The 22,493-nt window shown below is 39.3% G+C and overlaps 1 protein-coding gene across 6 annotated transcripts in view; it reads right to left on the bottom strand.

Annotated features, from left to right (window-relative positions):
- Positions 1-1,061: 1,061 nt before the first annotated feature.
- Positions 1,062-22,493, bottom strand: part of MAPK10 (mitogen-activated protein kinase 10) — a 146,397-nt gene continuing 124,965 nt past the window's right edge. For 5 of the 6 annotated variants that reach the window (XM_064711183.1, XM_064711186.1, XM_064711187.1 and 2 more), the window contains 3 exons: positions 13,953-14,016; positions 13,395-13,472; positions 1,062-8,468 (listed from right to left, as the gene is read on the bottom strand). In XM_064711183.1, the coding sequence (XP_064567253.1) occupies positions 8,326-8,468; positions 13,395-13,472; positions 13,953-14,016 (285 nt within the window). In that variant the 3' untranslated portion in view covers positions 1,062-8,325. Of the gene's footprint in view, positions 8,474-13,394; positions 13,473-13,952; positions 14,017-22,493 lie in introns of all 6 variants that reach the window. The other variant, XM_064711185.1, reaches the window with a different exon arrangement.

The following is a 22,493-nucleotide window of genomic DNA, read 5'->3' as shown; positions in this document are numbered from 1 at the left end:
GTACATAGTATAGTATAATAAAGTAATTCATTAGCCTTCAGATAAGCCGGACTTCTCATCATCCTCTCTCCCCTTTGTTGGAGTCTCCTTTGATTTACAATAGATCCCTATATAAAATGGATCCCTCCCATTTTGGAGCAAGAACCACAAAGCCAAAATTCCCCAGCCACTGCAAATCAGAGGTTTCTATTAGATTGTGTAGCTTGGCCAATCTCTGCACATAGGAACTGGGAGAAGGACAGCAAGTCAAAACAAGAGTACTACTGTGCATAGTAGGCTTGAAACAACATTCAAGTACCAACAGCTATAAGAATTTCTTTCTTTACAGTAGTTCTTACAAGGAGCTTTAATTCATTCTTTTCTGCAGCTCCTGCTTTAAAATTGCTTTGGCAGAAAGCTGTTTGGGATTTTAATTTTCATCTCCGTACATGATAAATCCAAATATAAAAATGTCCTTTGTGTATTATGGTTTGACTTGCTTGGAAATGTTCTGGACATAGCTAGCTTATGCAAAAATTGAAAAATCATCAATCTTTTCCAAATGATGCATCTCTTTCCTATTCATTCGTATTTCATCTAGAGTGAAGTGCGTTCAAATTTGTGGAAAATCAATCTCCAAATTATTAACTCTGCAATTAGTATGGGGGTTTGGGGATTGGTTTTTTGTTTGTTTTTCTTCTGGGTCTCTTGTTGTTGGCTTGATTTTGGTTTACATCTTTTTTAATTGGGGAAGAGCTGGGAGAGGGACTAGGTTTTACTTGGCAAATTTCCTTCATTCTGTCATGAGACATGAAGTCATGTCAGAACTGCATTTCCCCTATCCCCTCCAATATTCCTAGGCAGTCAGTCAGAGGAATAGACTCCAAAGCCACTCAAAGAAAAAATACCTGAGTATCATATGTCTTAAGATACCTTTACATTTTTGTAGTGCTGTAGATGCTTCTTAAATAAAGCCCACCCAAAGCAGCACTGAATTCAGTAATGCTGGCAATGTCCATGTGTTTACTGCTTTATGTGTGTCCCCTAGAAAGGGCTGAAGGAAAGGAAACAAGAAGCCAGGAGAGCTGTAGGAGAATTCTTTCCACCTTCTTCATTGATACCCTTCATGCCATTCAAATAGACTCCGGAATACACTACTTTAATTAGCAAAGCTTGTTTTAAAGTAAACAACACAAACACTCCTTATAGGACAGTCACAGTCTCCCCTGCTAGATATACAGGCTTTTTTGGCAAGATCACATTCAAACAGCATGAAATTCACCCATGGGCATGGTCCCGAGAAGGCCCTTGCACCTCTTTAACTTCTATAACCCCCATTTAGCTGCTCTGGATAGGAGCGAGTGGTTTGTGGGATAAGGACAGCTTTCCTCCAAAAAAAAAAGATGGTCCAAATCCACATCTGCAAAGATCATCAGTTTTACCACTATAAGGTCATAAAGGTGTGATATAGGCGTCATGCATAGAGTACATACCATACTTCAATTGAGTCCTGTCCCCAAGTGACTTTGAGTCCCTGTGAAAGTACAACACACACCATGCCCACATGGAACCTGTGGTGGCTCTTTCCTGGGAACACTGCAAAGTCACTCACCAGACAGGAGTCAGGACAGCAGTGAGAAGAGTATCCTCATGAGGAAGCTCTGACAGGATTCCTTTTGACACATGGGAGAACATGAGAGTCCCATCTTCGTTCAGTAATTGCTAAACAAACAGAAATCCGAAATCATTGATGCGACATTGACCCATAAAACACTGATCACTGAGGCCCTGTTCTCCCCTGTGCCACACACAGGGAACAACAGATGCTCAAAGTAAACAGGGTAAGAACAAAACAGTATGGAAATAATGTTGGTTCCTTAACAAATGTCTTACTGTAGTCCATTTATGCTGACTGACACCGGTTGTTCTTTTCAGTTATAACTGTGCAACAAAATCAGACATGTCTCATCTTCCAGTCTTGATACTGAGCTGTTGCTGATTTTCTTTTGTTGATCAAGTTATTCAATTTTTCTGTTATTTTTCTCTTTTTTTCATTTTTCTTTTTTTTTTTTTTTCATTTTTTTTCTTGTTTACATCTACGTTTATCAACACTGATACATTACAGATTTTGTTAGTTATACTTTGAAGTCTGATCATGCAGAACTACAGGCAGGTGCAACTTAGATCTTATTACAGGATGGACATGGCAAGGTGAACAGTTGTTTTTGCTAGTTAAGATCTGGAGCTTTGTTACTGTTGTGGCTTAATGTATACTGGCCATAAGTCCCACTTACCCAATTTAATAAATATACATGATTCTATATGTACACTGAAACTTCCAGCACCCTCCTTTATCAACACGTCACTGACTCAGGAAAAGGTCAGAGGTCAACCATATTTAGGCAAACAGCAGCCTTATTGTAAAAGTTTTTAACAGAAATAGCATGTTGGATTATTACATATTAGTTACAGAGGAAGGAAAAAAAAAAATAAGTCCATACAACTATTTACATTATAAATATCTTGCTTTCCAGAAGACAAGAATGGCCCTGTTCAGTGAAAATTAGCAAAAGAGACCTGTCTGAAATGATAAGCATGGTAAGGATACATTTATTCCCCAAATTGACTGTGTCTTCCTTCAATGTGTGCTTTTCAGCTTTTCCCTCTCAGGTAAAAAGGCACCACTAGCCTCAGCTGAAGTTTTTCAACATTCTTTTGTCAAATCAAACTCTCTTTAAAACTCAAACTTGCCATAGGCCAAAGAGCCTGAACATGCATTAAGTTAAACATTTCACTTCTTTCAATCAATTGTTGATTAAAAAACCCCCAAACCTACAACAAAAATGAAAGAAAAATCAGGCCCCATTGGCAAGTTCCTAATACACTAAGAAGATTCCACTAAATTCCACTGGACAGGTTGGTTTTCCAGCTCATTGGTGAAGATGACACATTCACCATTCCCCTGCATACCTCAAGCATCTTACTAATTAAGACAATTACATATTCACATAGTATTCAAACCTACTGCACAATGATTTTCTTTTTTTTTTTGTGTGTGTGTGTGTGCGTGTGAGAAAAAGATCACCTTGAGCTTGCAATCAGTTAACTGTGTCCTTTTTAAAGTGGTGGAAGTTCAAATAAGCACAGCCATCAGATTCTTGAAGATGTGTGATTATGTTACAATTCCTCTCTTTATCCACACTGACAACTGGGACCAAGCACAAGTGGAACAGAGGTTCTGCAAATCCATATGAACACCCTCTCTTCCCTACACACACATACAGAAGTAAAGAAAAAGAAAAGCCTAAACATAAATGGAATGACTAGCTCAGACTTTAAATAGAAAACTAATTGGTTCCTGAAAGTTTTCTTTCATATTGCTCTCCCTGGAAGCAGAGTTCGTTGTAAAATGCCCTTTCTTTGGTTGGTTTTGCATGTTTGAATTCACACAAAATTTTAAACTCTAAATAAGCATGAAGGAAGAAATATAAATAGATCTGAATAGAAGTAAATAGATCTGAAACTAAAATAGTTTTTGGTCTTTTAAACTACTGTGAAGCTTGCAATATAAATAGCTAGCATTGGTTACTAGAAGTTACTTTGAATTAAAATACTCCAATTCCATTTTACAATAGTTCAAACATATTCAAAACACTTTTTTAATAAAACATTTGGGAGATTTTCTAAAAGTAACTCTCTCAGGCAGTACTAAAAGTTATTATTAGCATGTTTTTCATGAGAAAATAAATTAGTGGAAAAGAAATCACTGGTGCTCACTGACAACTTTAGAATACAATCCAAATCAGTTAAGTAGTACTACTTTGGGAAACTCCCAAAAGGCACTGCATCAGGTCTCATTTCTTCAGTATTGTTATCCCAGAATTAGAAAGTAAAGCAATATCTATGAAGATAAAGGAATGTATATGAACCAAATTGCTTATAAATTTGGAAGAGTAACATGATCATCTGTCTTGTGTAACCTTCAGAAGTCAATGCTTTGCAGGAACTGGTGATTTCCAGAGGAAAACCATCAGTGCATTAGGGCTTAGAAAACCTGATCAGGCTTTCTGTAGCTTTACTGCTTGGGGGTTTTTTTGTGGGGTTTTTGGGTGTTTTTTTTTGACACACTGCCATACTTGTACTCCAATTTCAATCTGTTTTATGTAATGCAAACTTGCTATGATTCATGAATCTATTTGTGCTGTGGAATTCTAGATAGGACAGGGGAACATCAACCACAATACAATTCGCATAAATCACAGTGATCAACTCAAATATCTGAACTCTCTGAAGATATATTCTAATGGAATACAGTCAAAGCTCACAATATACTATTGCAGCTACCAAGTCAGTATCTGAAGACTGTTTTCAAAAATTACCAAAATTTTGGATTGAAAACATACATAATCTTACATCAACTTGTAATAAATCACTGCCTTATCTTTGTTTAACCTCAGCAGTGAGAAAGCAAATAGAGGGATGGTCTTTTAAGAACTGTTCTGACTTATTTCTTTTTTTTCCTCATACTATCCCAAAATTCTCCATCTGAAAAAAAGCAGGGATGTTTTTCAGCAATTTTCCTCTCTACCATCTCAATGCAGCTAGTGGTCTGATCAGTCACTGACAGATAATGCTCGCGCCATTCTCCTCACCCTGCTGTTGCCTATATACATGACTTAGGTGAGCCACTTGGAACAGAATTTCCTTGGGTATTGAGGCACTTATGACACCAAGAGGCTCTGAGGCATATTTTCAGAAATGTCAAGGTGTCCAGCTGCCATTCAGGATGATGTAAGTTATGCCACTTCTGGCACAGGCTCACTGATTGCCCCCTAGAGTGCCTAAATACCTTGGAACATCAGTCACAGATCTTTGGCTTCCCAGTTTCCTTCACTTCTGCACTGGTGGCAGTGATGCTTACAACTGCAAACCTCAGAGAATTAAGTGAAAATTGTTGCCAAAGTACTACATTTAGTAATGTGTTAAGCAGAAGCAGCTTTGAAAGATCAATGGCAAAATTAAGGAAAGAATATATCATTATCAAGCTGAATATAATTTTGGAATAATGGGGAGCAGACTTTAAGAGGATGGTATCAAAACTTCGAGAATCAGAAAAAAAAAGTGGTTTCTCTTAAAACATCCTCAGAACATCATCACTATGATCCTTTATTCAAGAGTACATGTGTTATTGTAAGGTATCAGCTGACAGCACTGAATTCCTGGCACAAAGCAAAACAAAGGATGCTATTCCTGCTGCTTCAGTTTGGACACACAAGGACCAGAACTTTACAGAACTAATGCTTTTCTTCATTGATGGCTTTTTTTTTCTAGTGTCCAGTGTGGACAGCTCCAAGTCTCCTCCCCCAGACAGAGCTTCTCATGAAGGAGACTGATTTGAGGACAAAAAGAGATGCAGTAATTCTTTCAGGCCCCATTTCAGCAAGGCACTTAAGCACATGCTGATGTCGATCACTGCTGAGCAAAGGACAAAAGCACATGCTAGTTAATTTTTTGTAAGCATCCTCTAGTCTCTATGAGATGTTTGAACAAGCTCTGGTGCTTAGCAGAATCAGGGAATAAAGCTGATTATGTAACTCCTGTGTTGTGAGTCCATTCAGCACCTACCTAAGGACACCTTCTCTGGTGACTGCTTCTTCACCCTGCACTCATGAACCCAAACAGGACTGAATTATACCATGAGACTAAGAGCACAGATTTGCCTTCTAGAGATGAAACATGGGAGGTCTACAAGTCTCCATCTACTCTAAATGGCTTCTCTGCTATTGCCTATGCCACATCTCCATAACTTCACTGGCAATGAACTGGGATTACTCCAAGTTTCTACAGTCTACACTGGTGATATTTTTGCAGGTTTGCCTCAATGAGACTTAGTTAAGCTTTGCTTAAATAACACACTCGAATGGTGCACACTAAGGAATGTAAAGTAGATACTAGTTACCTGAATATTATTAATATGTATCTATGGTGAATTAAATCTGGAGGCGATACATTTACTTATTGCTAAGAAGTCACCCTTGGTGTTATTGCCTACATACCTACAGAGCTTTGCTGTTAACCTTTCAATACTTTTATGATCATTGGCTTTGGAGTGAGTTACATCACTCAATAATCACCTGATGTTTCATGGCTTAAGAGAGAATATTGCTAAATATATTTAGCAGTAGTAAATTATTGCTTTTAAAATTACTGCTCTGAGTTTTTAGAACATTAACAACCTAATTTTATTCTCCAAAAACAATTTGATAAAAAGCTACCAAAAATATAACCAGGGAAAGACCCCCACTTCTTACAGCAATTCTGATGCAGCTCAGACCTACCAAGTCTGATTTTATTTTATATCCTCTTCATTTTTATCTCCTGTCCTCCTCACCCTGGAGAGAAGTTTTTTCCTTCTCTTTCTTCCCTTTGAAAAAAATCTGATTTGATACTAATTTTTTATTCTACCACAGAATGGCAGGCTTGTAAGCCACCCAATGGAGCAGCCCTATTTTGGTAGAGTTTTGAATATTAAAGAGTTAGTGAATTTAAAATATCCACTAACATAGTCTAAACAGTTTCTCTCTCTGGCACTTGGAAAAGCATTAGAGTAGGATTTAGCTCATTTCAGTTTACATGGCACACTTTGGTAAAAGGACAAATGACTTGGAGTTTGGTTAATTTCCAACTCAGATAAATGCTGACCTTGCTGTGGAAAATGCCAATTGCTGTTTTGGCTGGAAAAAAAAATTCAACGGTTCTGAAATTTTGTGTGGAATTTTGTCATTCTTGCTGTTACTTACCACGGGAAATCCTCTGCTTTATTACCTGGCAAATTCAATTTGATATTCAGTCACTGTTGAGTTCTTCAGAACTTGTCCAAACTGCCCAAGACCCCTGGCTGTGACCCTTCCAGGCCAGCGTACGAGCTGATTGATAACCTTTGCTGTTAGAATGTAGGAAAACTAGACCCATGCACTCTGTGGTTCTTTTCTGTGCAACACAAATGCTAAAACTTCCTGGGGAGTCCACTGATTTGTCATGAGGAAATGAAGAGCCAATAGCACCCAGAGAATGCCTGTTCTCTGAGTAGCAGAAGTGCCTGCTAGGGAATGATGAAAAGGGAAAACAACCTCTGAGCTGCAAACACACACTGAGAGGGAGTGAGCTGCAAATATCCTTTCTCTAGCTAATCTAATAAAGATCTAGACATAAAATAAAAACAAGTTGGTGCATGTCCTTTTGATCACAGTCTGCTTATTCCCCAACCCTGTCATACCCTCTAATTTACAAACATACAAGTACTTCAAAATAGCAAGCCTATCTATGCCCTAAGATGATAACTCACTTAACATTGACAGAGAAAGTTGCTTACTGATACCTTTCTGGGCTTAGACATGCATAAAACCCCTTCACTCTTGTTCCCTGTAACTCGCAATGATGCATGTGCTTTCTTCTAACCCAGTCTTATCTTGGCATATCTGCTCTAAAAATCAGAACAACAAATCTTAACATTCACAAACTAGCATTTTTTCTATGAAGCTCTGTGGCTTCTTCTTTCAATAAAACTGGTTATTATTTCAAAATTTATATACAACTCTCAGCAGAAATTTGGTGCTACATCTTCAAGTGTCTGAGGGAGCCACAGGTCTATGTGGTTATTTACACTTCCACAAGTCCTCATATGTAACCTCATCAAGGAGCAAACGGATAGAATTTGTACTGTAAGATCCCATATGTAGTTAAGCAGTTCCCCTGGAATGGGCCATTTATAGTCGTGAAGTGCACACTAAGTGCCTGTGCAGATGTGCAGGCACACAGCTGCATGCACTGCCAGGATTCTGTTGGCACATGTGTGTATGTGTGTGAGGAAAAAATGCATGGAGATCCCTGCCTGCCTCACTGGGCAGATGGCAGAGCAGACAGTGAAGGCAGACACACACTCCTATGGTGGAGCGTGGCTACTGCACACCTTGTCATGCCATTGTGAAAAAGACAGTTGCAGGTTGCTGGTTTTGCAGCCATTCATTTAACATCTTGTGGGGAGGGGGGTAAAAAAAGGATTTTTTCAGTTCCTTTTTTCCTTTTGCCCCCCAGTAAGCATCACTGGAAGAAGACCAAAGCAGAGCAACTATAAGTTAAATACACACTTGAGCTTAGCTGCATTACATAACTCTGTAGGAGAAGCAGGCTGAAAAGATTTTTTTTTGTTTGTTTGTTTCTTTGTTTGTTTCACTTAAATCTCTGTGTTTTATTTCTCTTTCTTTTCATCTCTTAGCTCCCATCATTTTTTCCTCCTAGGTTCCATCATCCTCTGAAGAACGCTGGGTTTCGCAGGCAGGCGGCTAGTCACCTGCAACAACCGAGGGGTCCCGCAGAAGCTTCCAGGCTGCTGTCCGTGTCAGACGCCAGGGTTTGATCCGTGGACATGGATGAGATGTCGTTGACAGATGAGGATGGAGGGAGGCTCTCACTGCTGTTCACTGCTGCACCTGTGCTACGAAAACGAACACCAACGTGATTAAACCCGAAACCCCAGAAGGTGCCATGTGTTAAAAGAGCAGAGGGTGCTTACCTGGTGGTACGCAGACCTTTTTATCCAGTGGCAAACCTCAGCAGGAAATGGATCATGCAAACTTTAGACACTGGATAATATTAAATATCTTACCAGGAAATTCTGTCTCTCAGTCTGCTTTGAAAAGCTATAGCTCATACAGTGTTTGTCACCCCACTTTGCTCTAGTCTGCTTGGAGTTCCACAACACTCAACAGCATATTAGGATCATATAATACATGACCAAAACAAAACGAGGCCCTACCTATTCCTCATCAATTCCTCTCATATATTCCTCATATTCTCATAAATTCCTCCATATTCTTCTCATAAAATTCCAGCTTTCTTAGTGGCTTAGTCTAATAGAGTGGGTGGGATCAAATCACCCAGTGGAAATGCAGAGTGGTTTCTTTCTCTTACTAAGGATTAGGGCACTAAGCCCAGGATTTCAGCCAGGACTGTATTTTTGTACAGTCAAGTTTACCTCGCCTCTCTAAAATATGATGGTAACAGATATTATTGCAAAAAATCACTTTGACTTCATGAAATGAAGAATGAATCTTCCTGAGATTATCATTAATGCACCTGAACATTCATCACATCCCTGAATATTATCAGAAATTATCTGTCTGATCAATTCAGACAGCTGAATGACAAATACAGAGCCATGTAAAGAATGTATTTATCATGCACCTATGATTGCTTAACTGCTACTGCTCATTAACCTCAGCTCAAACTAAAGTTTGCAGAGTAGCATAAACCTGTTTGACTGGGAGGGATACATTAATTTCCATTAAATATTCATGATAATAAAATGTGTCATTTTGTATGATCTTGCATAGCTAGAAATTACAGCTAGGCAGGTGACACAGGTCTTTGTTCTGCAGATAGATGCCATTTCATTCTTCTGTCTGAAAAGTGTGCTCAGCCAACTTTTACAAATTTTCATTTCCACCAAATGGCTAGAAATGAACATCTATTATCCAGTAAAACTACACAACTCATATATTCCTAATACAGAGATTAAAAGTTCTCTCTACAGCCCAGGTAAAGTATATCCTGCAATGGCAAAAAGAAAGGATTTTTATCAGTTTCTAGTTTGCAAAAAAACATTAATTTGAGAAAACAAGCCACCATACCATACCTCCAACCACTATTCTATATTCCTCAACTTTTTCTTCTCTATATAGATATCCACTGCAAATATGCACAAACCAAATGTGAGACAGATATGCTCACATTTAGAGCTCCAGATGGGAACTGCTTTCTGCTGTTCTAGTTGTACATTACAGCATCAGAACCAATTAAATTCATTTACTCTCCTGATACATTTGAAAATAAAATGGCTAATTTTGTAGGTGCTGCAGAAAGAGCAATCTTAATGAAGTCTGACTGGTGGCTGCAGACAGCAATCATCCATCCTCTCTGTCATAAACCGTGTTTTGCAAAGTGTTATTTATGTGTACCTCATCATTCAGTACAATCCTGTTACTTCATGTTTACATGTTATTTAATCATGTGGTATTTTATGAAAATACTAATCAGTCAAGACAAGTGCACTTATGGGTAGTCAAAATATGACTGAATTCATTCATTTTAATGACTAAACAATATATTACCTTTCTATGTTTACCATGCTGGGCAGAAGCCTGCCATTAAGTCATGGATACTGTCCTAAGAATAAAATGGAAAGAATTCCAGCAGATTCAATCAACTTTTGATTAAACTGCTGCTTTCTTGGATGAAGATGCACTCAACTTAGCTAGGCAAAATAACTGAAGAAATAGCTGCAGAAATTGTATAGGTGAAGATTTTGTTACCTTCTGTCTGATTCAGCACCACTGAATTCAATAAACCGTGGTATGATCTTCTCAGCAAGTATCAGTGCAGCCCACGAGTTTCTGGAAATTGCATTTTTATGGCTATTCCTAGCCTTCAGCACAATTCCAGATGACACAACACAGATGTGACAGGTCCTGCTGCAGCCCCAAAGCACCCAGACTCATCAAGTATCCACAAAAACAAAGGAAACCACTCTAAACCTCAATGACAGAATTAAAGAGCTCAGCAGCACAAAGCAGGACTTGGGCAGCAGCACTCAAAAGCCTAAACAAAGCTGTCCCAGTCAGTAAGGAATGCTCCATTTGCTGTGCTACAGCAGTTTGCTCCTGGAGGGATGTGTGCCAGGTAGACAGTGCACATACGACACAGGTGCACTCAAAAGAGAAAAAGAGCCCCATTTATGAAGTTGCTGTTTGGCAGGAAGCTTCTCACTGGCTGCAGGATTGAGGAAAAGTGCTAAAGGTTAGAGCAGGTGAGAAACAGCTCCTGGGATCTGTTCCTGGTGCTGCTATTGCCTTGACAGCTTCTCTTTTAAAGCACACATCAGCCTGTGTCCTGTAAAGAAGGGATTCCTTCCTGAGAAGGCTTCTGGGAAATGCTACTAAATAGCACCAATGGAAGTGCCTCTGAGACTTCAACTCAAGTGATACAGACTTGGGGTAAAAAAACTGAAAGGAGAACTGCAGCTTTTGCAGTTTCCAAAAAAGCTCAGTGTCTCTACTGGGGATCGGCTCAGCCTCTCATAAATTGTGTGAATAGCAGCTCCTGGGATCGAATGTCACAGTGCTTGGCAAGTCCACCAGCTGCTCAGTTTAGAGTCTGCACATGACAGAGGACGTGTCCTACTAGTAAAGGTGTCCAGTAGTTCCTGGGTGATGGCAATTCAGACAGCAAGTAAAAGGCAGGAAATGAAGAATAAAAGATCCATTTTCACCTAGAAAGGGAATGCTACAAATAAGCTGCACTAAGATCTCTCTTATTTACTATACTCTGTACCCAAAAAGGACAAGAGAGTCGAAAATGTTATGTGTGAAACTACAGCTGGGTAGTGAAGGCTAGGGGAGAGTGTGAGAGGAGGTTAGATAATATGGACAGAAATTAAGTTTAATTCTAAATAATCTACAGCTTTGTATTAAACTTATCTTTTTTTCAAATGCTGCTGTTTGATAATAACAGAGACACTTTTTGGACAGGCAGAGGTGGCCTCTGCTGGGAACAATTTTTGACATTGTTGATTTTATTCACTGAACATAAGCACGAGGGGCAGCTGCTTGAGTTTCCAAGCTGATATGTTGTACTAACCAATTCTTCACAGAAAAGAGATTGACAGCCTGATACACAGGCACTCTAAGTGGCTCTATCAACGAGCAATTATTATCCTTGGTGCTGTCAGCTTCAGCAGTCTCCCCCAAAACTCTTATCAAGTAATCATGGAAACTAAGCTCCAGCTTGCTTGCCATCATTATTGATAGAGCACTAAATCTCAGCTTTCTGAATTCTTGCCAAGGACACCATCCAATGAGCAGAGCCTCTCTCATTTTCCTTATGCTCAGAACTGGTGTTTTACCTCTTTCTTCCATTATTTCATTCAGCTGAAAATCTAAGTCAGGCACACAAATTGAAGAAAACCAGGAAATCTACTGTTTCATGAAACAGCCTCATCTGAGAGCAGTTTGAAATGTTTTATGAACTTGTTGGTGCCTAACATTCAAAAAACAGTCAAAGGGAAACATCAGAACACATTCTAGGTAAAAAATTACAATTTTGTGTGTTTGAAAATATTTTACACAAACAAGAAAAACCTTCCACATAGCAAAAACAGAATATGAAATTAATAAAGAAATTCCTGGGTAGTTTATTCCTGAAAAAAGCACCTATAGTGTTTCTTGATCATAAATCAACCTGCAGCCACAATTCTGCAAGAAAGAAAAATTTAAGGATGACGATTTATCAGATAAGTTTTAGGGGCCCAGATTTCTTTTCAGTGGTGGCACCATAGTTAGGTAAACTAAATCTGCAAGTTCTGTTCTTTGCTACTTGGCAAGAACACAGTGGATTCTTTCCAATATATTACTTCATCCATGTCAAAATCCAGGTGCAGGGCTTCTGCTCCAACATCACCACCCAGCACTTTATTAACTCCCTCCATTATTGCCATGTTCCCCCTTGTCCTGTCAATTACTAGTGATGTATTCTTGTTCTAACATTACCTTGGCTCAGCAGCAAGTGAAAAATAAGAGTGTGAAAAAAACTGTCTGAAAATATGCAGGGAGCACTGAGTTAAATGATTACACTTTGAGGAAAGGCAGTTTTACTCATAAATACTGCTGGAACACTGTGCTCAAAATCTGGGCACTTCATGTTTCCCAGTGAAACTGTACCTTTACAAATATGTATTTCTGTGTACTGACAGTAACAGTTTGCATTTCTGTGAAAAGACTGCTGATGTGAATTATACTCTGAAAAAATTTAGTAGTTATTTTTTTGTGACAGGACTTTAAGAGTCAATAGTTGAAGATAACTTTCCCTTCCCACTGAAGTGTCATCAAGAGTTGCCAGCCAGCTGTTCTAATATGATTGGACTACTGAGAAGATAGACTACCAGATTAGTACCAGACACCTACATGGGGCTGGGGTGGAGCTCAGGTGTGCAGTGTTGTGTGTCCAAGAGATTAATGTGTGCTAACATCACCAATTTTGCCTGTTTCAACTACCAAAGAACTGGTTCAGTTATCCATCCACAAGCAGCATGAAAATACCAGCGTGAGAGAAACCTCCACACTCAGAGGAATACAATCTGTAACCACAGACAATACCAGCACAACTGTCCCTCAAATAGCAAGAAGACAATTTTTGAAGCACTATATTAACATGACACTGGAGTACAATTAATAAAGGTCAACTCATCTGAATCTCATAAAAACTTCTTCATTGGCCTGCATAACTGCAAGTGTAGCCCTTCAGCAATCTCCATTCTCTCTTTGCCAGAACAGAACACAAGGTTATTCATTGGGGCTGAGTACCTGAAGGAGAAGGCTGTCCTTTTACTACACCATTTTTAGTCTTTTCTTCAGAATTCATTACTTCTTTGTAGATGAGTTCTGGAAAAGAGAATTGGGACAGTTAGTGACTGAGGCCAGTGCCTGTGATCAGGAACAGAATAAATACCACATAAGCTTCCTAAGTCTGCTCTGCCTTGTCTTCCCAAGTCCGACAGCTCTACTCACCTAAGACCTCTCTCTTCCATTCCCCTCCCCTGCTCTCATCTCCTTTTGGAGCTGAATGGAGTCAAATGGGATTCAGCCAGAGCAGGGGAACAGTTTAATGCTTCACTGTCTAGAAGAGAAGCAGCACAATATCACAGCACCATTTACTGTGGCTAAAATTCTGATGCATTGCCCTGCTGAACAGTATTCTGTTCTCCTTGGATTTCAGTGAAGCACTGGAACCTACATCTCCTGTGTTAACAGTGACCTATGTAGAAAATTATAGCCCTCAGAACATTTTTCATATTTTTTGCTATGTTTTTGCCATTTTGCCACTGAAATACTCCTTCCCATGTAATTCTAAACAGCAATTACCTTTCCATTCTTCGATTGTATGTTCCCTTTCATCCAGCTGTTTATCATATATCTGAGGAGGAGGCTGCAGGAAAGAAGCACAGCTGTTTAGTCAATTGTCTGTTATAGTGTAAATAATCAGGACTAATTACTTAATTAAAGATAATTTCTCCTCTCTCTCTTTGCAATCCATCCTGTACATGCCAGAACATCTGAAACACATTTGAATATTAAGGGGATTAACACTCCTGGAAGTTAACTCTTTTTGTAGGAGAAATCAACATACTCCTCTGTTTTCCTTTCTTAAAAAGGAGGCATAGCTGCAGTTGAAATAAAACCCAGATCAACAATGTCATTGTACTTGTACTGAGCCCAGAAACTCCACACCTAAATCATTTGTACCAGCAGAGAGGTACTGTCAGTATACCAAACAAACAGCAGTCTTGATTAATTAGTAGTAACATTAACATATTTAAGTTATCATTAACATTTTTAAGTTGTTCTTTAGATTTGCTTCTATACAGACTTCCCGAAATAACTCTATTTTTTTTTAACTAAGTCTCTCTGCAACAGTTTCTAATCCATATTTCAAATTACCAAAATTTCCAAGATATGTATTTTTAACTAACTTTACTTTGAATAGAAAGTTTTTTATTATTTGTTTCTTTTAGTTGATGAGCATCTCAGAGAACTGGCAGATCCTGGAATTTACTGAGACAAAGGCACCTAAAGTTTCAGGGAACCTGAACACCTGCCTTCATTGGGCAACATAGCCATCATTGCCTCTCCTGATGTTGACTGCCAAATACAGCAGCCAAGGAAGGAAGGCTCTAAAGACGCCAAGGAAGACTCTCCCCTCCTTCCTTCTACCCAGAAGCTCTAGCATCTGAGGTAAGAGCACCTAATGAAGATGGAAACAAGATCCACAACACCTTTCTTGCTCAGATATATTTCCTCTGACTTCCATCTTGGGTACTTGCCATTGAGTCCCCTTCAAAACATCCTCCTATTATATGCATATTTACCAAGCTGTTTTTGTGAATCACTGAGAATTTAGTAATTTTCTCTCAGGACTCTAACTCCATCAGTCCATTAAGCCATTTGCATGCTACAAATACTACTGAAAAAGTAATAGCTCAGTGACATGATATGGACCAGGAAAATTATACGACAGCTGAACTGGACAAATCCACTGAAAACAAGGGCAGTTTCCCCAGAGTGACATTTATATTAGGGCTGAAGATCAGGGGATTAGGTGAAGTAATGGATTGCTGAATCTCGTACCTGAGAAGGAAACACATCATGAATTAAAGTGAGTGCCAAGCCTCAGCACAGTTACCTGAGGTTTTGTTATATCAGCAAGGTAAGACACAGCCCCAGACCAGTGCAGCTGTTCTCTTGTTCACCATAACCACCCTCCTCATTCCTTTCCAGTGAGCCCTGATGCTTCCAAGATTGGCACAACCTCTGTGGGGATTCTGTGCTCCTGCTGGGTGTTGTCAGAGAGCTGGATGCTACAAGAGTCGAGGTGATCCTCACCACTGACCAGTGGGCTGTGATAGGTAAGCTCCACTCCTCCCTCTGAGCCTGCAGGGCTCCTGCTCAGCCCCTCAGCCAGCCCTGGAGCATGCCAAGAAAATTTAGGGGGGTAGGGATTTACAGGAGGAGCAGGGGAGGTGCTTGGCTGAGCTGAACCACAGAATCACCTCTTCTCTGCCAGGTGCAAAGGGAGCAGGCAAACAAAGTTAGACAAGAATATCCTGAAAGCAGCTTTCTAAAAGTCTCAGGGAGAAGCCTACAAAAAGCATAGGTGGGGGTATTTGCTTCTACCAAGTGTAAACACTCTTTCTACACCTTTGATAGAAAAACTTGTATTTCTCCCCCAGGACAGAAATAAGAGGATAGATTCCCCCACTACTTTAATTCCCAAACACAAATTGCAGAATCAAAAGGAACAAGTGATCAGATGCACCTGTTCTCAATTCACACAACCACAGAATCTTCAGTTTATTTATATTCTAATTTAATTCAGCTACATCTTAATCTGGGGTAATTGGCTAATAAGCACCAAGAAAATCAGCAGTAATCATTGCCTAGATTAATACACTCTGGAAACAAAGGCATTTTCCAGGGAGAGAGCCCAGAATAACTTCACTCATTACCAAGCTCCTATTTTCCTGTAGAATCAAACAAGGGAGAACAACCAAGCTGTCCCTCACACACTGCAGGATGCCAGAAGCTGCACCTGCACAGCATTCTACTGCTCTGCCAGTGCTGACATTGCAGACTATTTACTTGTGAGCTAGCAGAACCACAGCTACGAGACATGGCTCTCAGCAGGCATGAGGGAGCCAAGGGTAGCAAACATTCAGAAAGCAAACAGCATGACTAAATCCCTGTTCTTCACAGAGGCTGGGTCTGTAACCACTCTAAAGCCTGTGAGAGCACAGTCAAATGGAGCTCTGCTGAGAGCCCAGGCCAGTGCTTCACACTGGCAGAAGTGAAGCTTTCCCATCAAAATTCCCTGAGTCCTCACCTTTTCATTGATTCAAGGCACAGAGGTAACCTGAGAATACCAAAACTATTTTGAGAATTTATTTTCTCATAATTTTCATTACTTCATAGGAGAACCACAAAGCTTAGCACACTGTTACCAACAGATTGTAATCCTCTCCATGCTGACCACCCCTTTTCTGGTAACTTGTTTGTTTTGTGGCTTTAAAAAAAAAAACCCAATTTCTAAAATTAGAGGAAGGAGGTTTTTAAAGATAATAAAACTAGAGGTTTTTAGAGATAATAAAAACGTGTTGTCTCAGCAATGGACCAATCACCGCAGGTGCCATACCTACATCCTCCTGAGCATCTGATTTTAGTCTTGGTCCAAACCTTTGCCTAAAACTGACTTTGCTACTTAAATCTTAGAAAATGACTGAGCTAATAATCATTAACTTTCCATGTAGATGCAGCTGCAGTGCCATAGGCATTCTTATAAATCCTTCATACTTCACATGCCAACTGAGAGTTTCACAGTTTACTTTTTATAGGTGTTTAAAAAAAGACTGGATGTGGCACTCAGTGCCATGGCTTGGTTGATAAGGTGGTGTTAGGTCATAGGTTGGACTTGATGATCTCCAAGGTCTTTTCCAACCTAGCTGATTCTGCAATTCTTTAGGTCTCAGAAAAAGTACCAAGTTCAAGTAACGTCAAATCAAGGCAGGGTGTGGATCAATCCTATGGGTGGCAGCATCCAGCTTCAGTTTAAGGCAGCCATTTTCTCCCCAAAAGAGATTGATTTGCAAGCAGTTGCATTGGCAACAATAACAAAGAATAAATCTATTTTTGGATATGGAAGCAAAGAATGAATTACATTTTTCTTATAGGTACTAAAACACCACCCTGTTGTTTCAATGGCTCTTGGCTTTTCCATTTTACAAATTGATTTTCAAAATATTTTTCAATAAATATAACATACACTGGACATAATAAAAATTAAAAAAAAAAACCAGAAAATATCAACATGGGTGTCTTTCTGAAAAAAAAAAAGGCAAAACAAACAAACCAATAAGCAAAACCAATCATAAAACAAACCAAAAAGCAAAATACACAAAAGACAAGGGAGGTTTATGTTGTCAGATAAACAGCAGGAGACTACTGGATTTGTTAAATACCATTCTAATATCCAGAGAGGGGAGGTTTTTCACTAGAGAAAAAAACAAAACATATGTTAGAACTAAAGTATTCTCACTTTCCCAAAGCAACATAGATTGGTTTGTGTGCCACTGCTAGAAAGCAAAGGGAATGAGCTGGAGCTCAGATTCCAGCAAATCCTGCCACCTCTGTCCCTGCCTCTGCAGAGCTAGTGCCAGCACAGTGGAGACCTTGGGATGAGCTGTTTTTAGAAAGCTTGGCAGAGCAAGGCCTGAGTCTGCATCTCTCCCCAGAATGGCAGGGTCTGGGGCAGCAGCTGTAGAGCAGCACACTGAGGTAGCAATGGAATTAGCAAGATAATGCAGATAAAAGAGGGACTGGAGGATGCAACAATTAATGGTGTGAGGTTAAACATTTTGTCAAATAGCTTAGATCCTTATAACAAATGAATATAAAAATTACTTGGTGTTTTGCTACAACCTAAATTCTGTTACTGACGCCATTCATATATTTATTTTTGCAGTGCAAGCCCAAGTACACCAGCATGCTTGTCACCAGAGGTCTGGCATCTCTTTATTTACAAAGTGCTTGGGATTTCACCCTGTATTGCCAAAGGGTTCCACAGTGGGCTAAGGATGATCTCAGCTATGGATATGGAAGAAGAGATGACTCCGGGCCCATTTGTTCCTTGGAGTTTGTGCAGAGCTTTTGGAAAACTCCACACATTATGTGCATCAAGGAAATTGTAGACTGAGCTGTTTCTGAACAGCTGGACCAAAAGGATGCCATGCAGCACGAGTCAAGATTTCTGGGCTACACACAGATGACTGAACAGCTTGAAGATACAACAAGCAAGCTGAAAAAAGATTAAGTTTTGATCAAAAAAGAAAAAGAAGAAAATCAATGCCTCTTTCTTCTCTAACCACTCCTCCTCACTGCCATTAACAAAGATTTTTGCAGAAGCTGTGTTCAGCTTCCGTAATCAATCAGCAATGAACAGATAGATGCTCTTGACTCGAGGAAATGTGTGTGCTTGTGCACAAAGCAGAGCTGCACACTTCTTTTGTGAGACAACAGATGCACACCATCCATCTCTGAGCAGAAAACCAAGCCCTGTAACTGGGTGCTAAAAAATGTGGCAGCTCATTGAAGACTTTCTATACAACATCCATACATACAGAGCTGAGCAAGAGAAAAGAACAGCAGAAATGATGCACAACCTGCCAGCCCTGCTTATGTCATGTAGTGAAGGTGACACCTTCTTTGAAGTGTGTTTGCCAAGGTCACAGAGCTCTCCAAAGTGCTTCTCCATCATAATGGATGCTTAGCATTCACAGGTAAAATAAGAGGTGGGTGATTTGTTTGTTTGTTTGTTTTTTAATTGTGATAAACCAGTTTTAAAAAATTGAATTTAACAGCTGGTCATAGATAGTTTATATAGGGCTAAGACAATACAGCCCAGTTTCTGTCCCGGACCCTCAGACTGAGAACCATAAACCAAGTTGTTTTTATTAGCAACACTGGAAACAGCATCACATTAATAGAAGGTAACACACAGATTGGTGTGCACAGAAAAATGGATGATAATTCACAACTCAGCCCCCTGTGGATGGTTCTAGATGCAAAAATACTCCAGTGAAATATAAATCCTGTAAAAATAAAACCAGGAATGAAAGCTGTATGAGTTACAGTGAATAAAATCCTATAAAATCCATCACTACTGTAAAATACTGTCAAACATGGAGGAATGCTTGAAAGGAATACTTTTAACATCTGATGTTTCTGTTTCTTAGAAATCTCTTTTCTAATGGATGGCACAGATCAGACAACAAAAAATAACTGCAGGTACAAGAAAGTTCAAGACAAATTTTGAAACCAGTTAACAGAAACATCACATAATAATCTCCAGCAAATTTTGCTACTGGATTTGTTGCCATGAAATGGAACAAGTTTTCCCAAGTAGGAATCAATATGACATCACACACACATTCAAAAGGCTCCAAAATGGAATCCAAGACAACATGAATGGTCTCTTTGAATATATCAATAACAAAAGGAAGAACTTTACTGTGCTAAAGCAATGTGTAGGAATCCATTTTGTTCACAATTTGATCATTTTGGGATAAAACCCAGTGACCTGCAAACAGGCATAAACATTAGGGTAGATATGAAAAATTAAATACCAGATTTGGGATTTATTCACAAATCATCTCAGTGAAGGATGAGAATGTATAGGAGCTCCAAAAAAAGAAAAAGAGAAAGAAAAAGGCAGCTGGGTAACTGAAAACAATCTCAAGCATAGCATTTTCAGACAGGAAAATGGAGAAGCTAATATGTCATCAGGGAGATACTGAGATTATCTACAATAAACAGGAGAGTCTGCATGTAGAGGCAAGAGATATTGGAAACCTCTTCTTTCCAGAAAACAGAACAATTGGAGGGAGAATAGGTATCGTGTGTGTCATTTATTCACATAATAGTCCAAATGCTGTTGTATAGGTAAATATCCTCACATCAAAGTAATAAACATAATATTTGTTTAAAAGTGGATCTGAGACAGTTGCTGAAAAAAAAAAAAAGAGACTTCCAGGAGAGTCCTCAACTAAAGAATAAAACAGAGAAGTAAGTTCTATAAATTCCTATCCTGATTTTACAGTAGAATTCCTGCATAGCATTAGTAAATAATACTTTTGCCCTGTGAACTCTTGTTTCCCTGCATTGAAATTAGGTGTGAAGATTGATAACAGATTTGAACATCTGGGAATTCCACACAATCCAAGCTGTACATGTTCTCCTGTTCATGGTTTGCATGTTCTCCTATTTTTTAGAAACAGGTTTTAGTTGTCATTGGCTGAATACAGAAATCATCTTAACAGTAATGCTATTGAAAATTATTTCTGAACAAAGGTGTATGCTCTGGAGAACCTAACCCTGTGACTTTTTAATCAGAGATACTGTGGCAAGCTGTGTGTGCTTAAAAGAACCTTGCAAACTACCTATGTTAGACCTAAGAATTCCCTGTAAATCCAAAACCCACAGGTAAGCTCCAAACCTGTGCAAGGCCTGTTTCTAGCTGTGACTATGAGGCCGTTTCAGAGCTGTTGAGGGCTTTGGCTGTGTTTGTTTCATGAAGAAATTCTGTGGGAGGGCCCCAGCACTGTTTGAGTAACCTCCTGTGGCTGGTGAATAGCAAGTCCCACATCTAATAACAGCTCATCTTCCCCTCTGGGTCAGAGAATCAAATCAGAGCATTTAGGGCCACCCAGAAGAGTTTAATGCTGTGACACATTGTGGGAGAAAAGGTATTGCATTCCCAGCACTTCCCATTTGTGCACAGTGTTTGCCCATTAGAACAAGACATAATAGTTCTATTGCCCCCACACAGTCTCTGAAAGACCATAAACTTATAATAGACTCCTAAAAAGGGACTGCAACTGTCTCACTACTCTGCTTTTTCACTGGGTAGGGCTGTTTTATCTGTTCCCCTCACATTTATAATGCTGTAAATCTGAGCAGACACAGAGGGTTGTTACCTCCAGGTTAAACTTTGACACCAAATTCTCTGCTTATTCCCTGAGCTGGCTTCAGTGCTCTGCATTGTCTACTCCAGCACATGCTGACATTTAACGATGCTGCAACAGCTCACTTCAAAATTCCTGTCACATTAAATGCTTCCAGTTACCTGTCCTCTCATGCTCCTGAATGAAATGGACACTGTACAACAGATGCCTGGCTGCTTTTGATGAATTAATTTACTGGGGAGAAGGAGGAATCTAACTAGACAGCAGAAGTTACCTAATTCCCCCCTCCCCAGTACTATACTGGCTGAAAATGCCTGTTGTTTAATAATCCTAATCTCTGTTATCTCTACTGTACAGGATTACTGATACTGGGAGGAATCCTGTCTCTTATCACAATATGGGAGGAAAACTTTAAAAATCCCAAAACATCCCACTACCAAACCCTTAGCTATGTGATGAAAAACTTCTGTCTAAAAGTGCTTGTCAAGTATTACCAAAAAAAAGGAGTGCTGTGAACATGGGCAGATGCAACACACTGCAGGCTTCTAAATCCCAGTGGGGGAACCAGGAAAAATAGTGGGAAGTTAAGCATTATGCAATGACTAAGCACAACTCTGTCACTAATTTTCCCATTGCTTTCTTGTCAGGTTCCCTGGCTGCACATTTGCAGGGCACTCTGTGAAAAAGCAGGGTTGCCTCATAGTCTCATCATGCTGCAAATTCAACATTAACAAGCCACATGGCCATTTTTAGGCTTTGAAATGTCATTCAAGTATTACTTTCTTTGTTCAGTTGTACCCTATTATAACTTCTGTGGTTTTGTTCAGTATATATTTACTGAGTCAGATTATTAAGTGAATAAGCAAAAGTATCTACCTCGCAAACAGCTAATTTGTTGGATGTTTCTAGATGTCTTTTAAGTCCTACCCCTGCTATAAATTTGGCAAGATCTAACAAAAATACATGAGATGAGTCATCTCCCATTGCCCATGGCTTTAGGAAATATTTACTGAATTTGATCCTAACTCTTCTGCAATTGTAACAGGGCAGATATCTCAGTGGAGTACTTGCTGGAGAACACCCTTCTGAGCAAGAACAGAAAACCACCATATCCCACAAATATTTTTTTTTCTCCAGAAAATAATTAGTAAATGACTTATAGCTAACCACTGAAGGTGTGTCAGCATGAACAGATGGATATTTATAATTTAACAAACTGTTCATTATGAAAAGAAATTCTTCCAATTCAACTTTCCCTCTGAAAATGAAAGTGGTGAAATGAAGCCCTATAAAGTACTCCTAAATAACATCCTCTGAAAAAATCCCATGTGTTGGAAATTTGATGGGGGTTTGAACATTCAATTTACTTTTGAAGTTTACTGCACTTTCAAGA

The sequence above is a fragment of the Zonotrichia leucophrys genome, chromosome 4, assembly GCF_028769735.1.
Source record: "Zonotrichia leucophrys gambelii isolate GWCS_2022_RI chromosome 4, RI_Zleu_2.0, whole genome shotgun sequence".
Classification (NCBI taxonomy): Eukaryota; Metazoa; Chordata; class Aves; order Passeriformes; family Passerellidae; genus Zonotrichia; species Zonotrichia leucophrys.
Note: the sequence above shows the minus strand (reverse complement) of the source record. Positions and strands in the feature narration are given on the sequence as shown.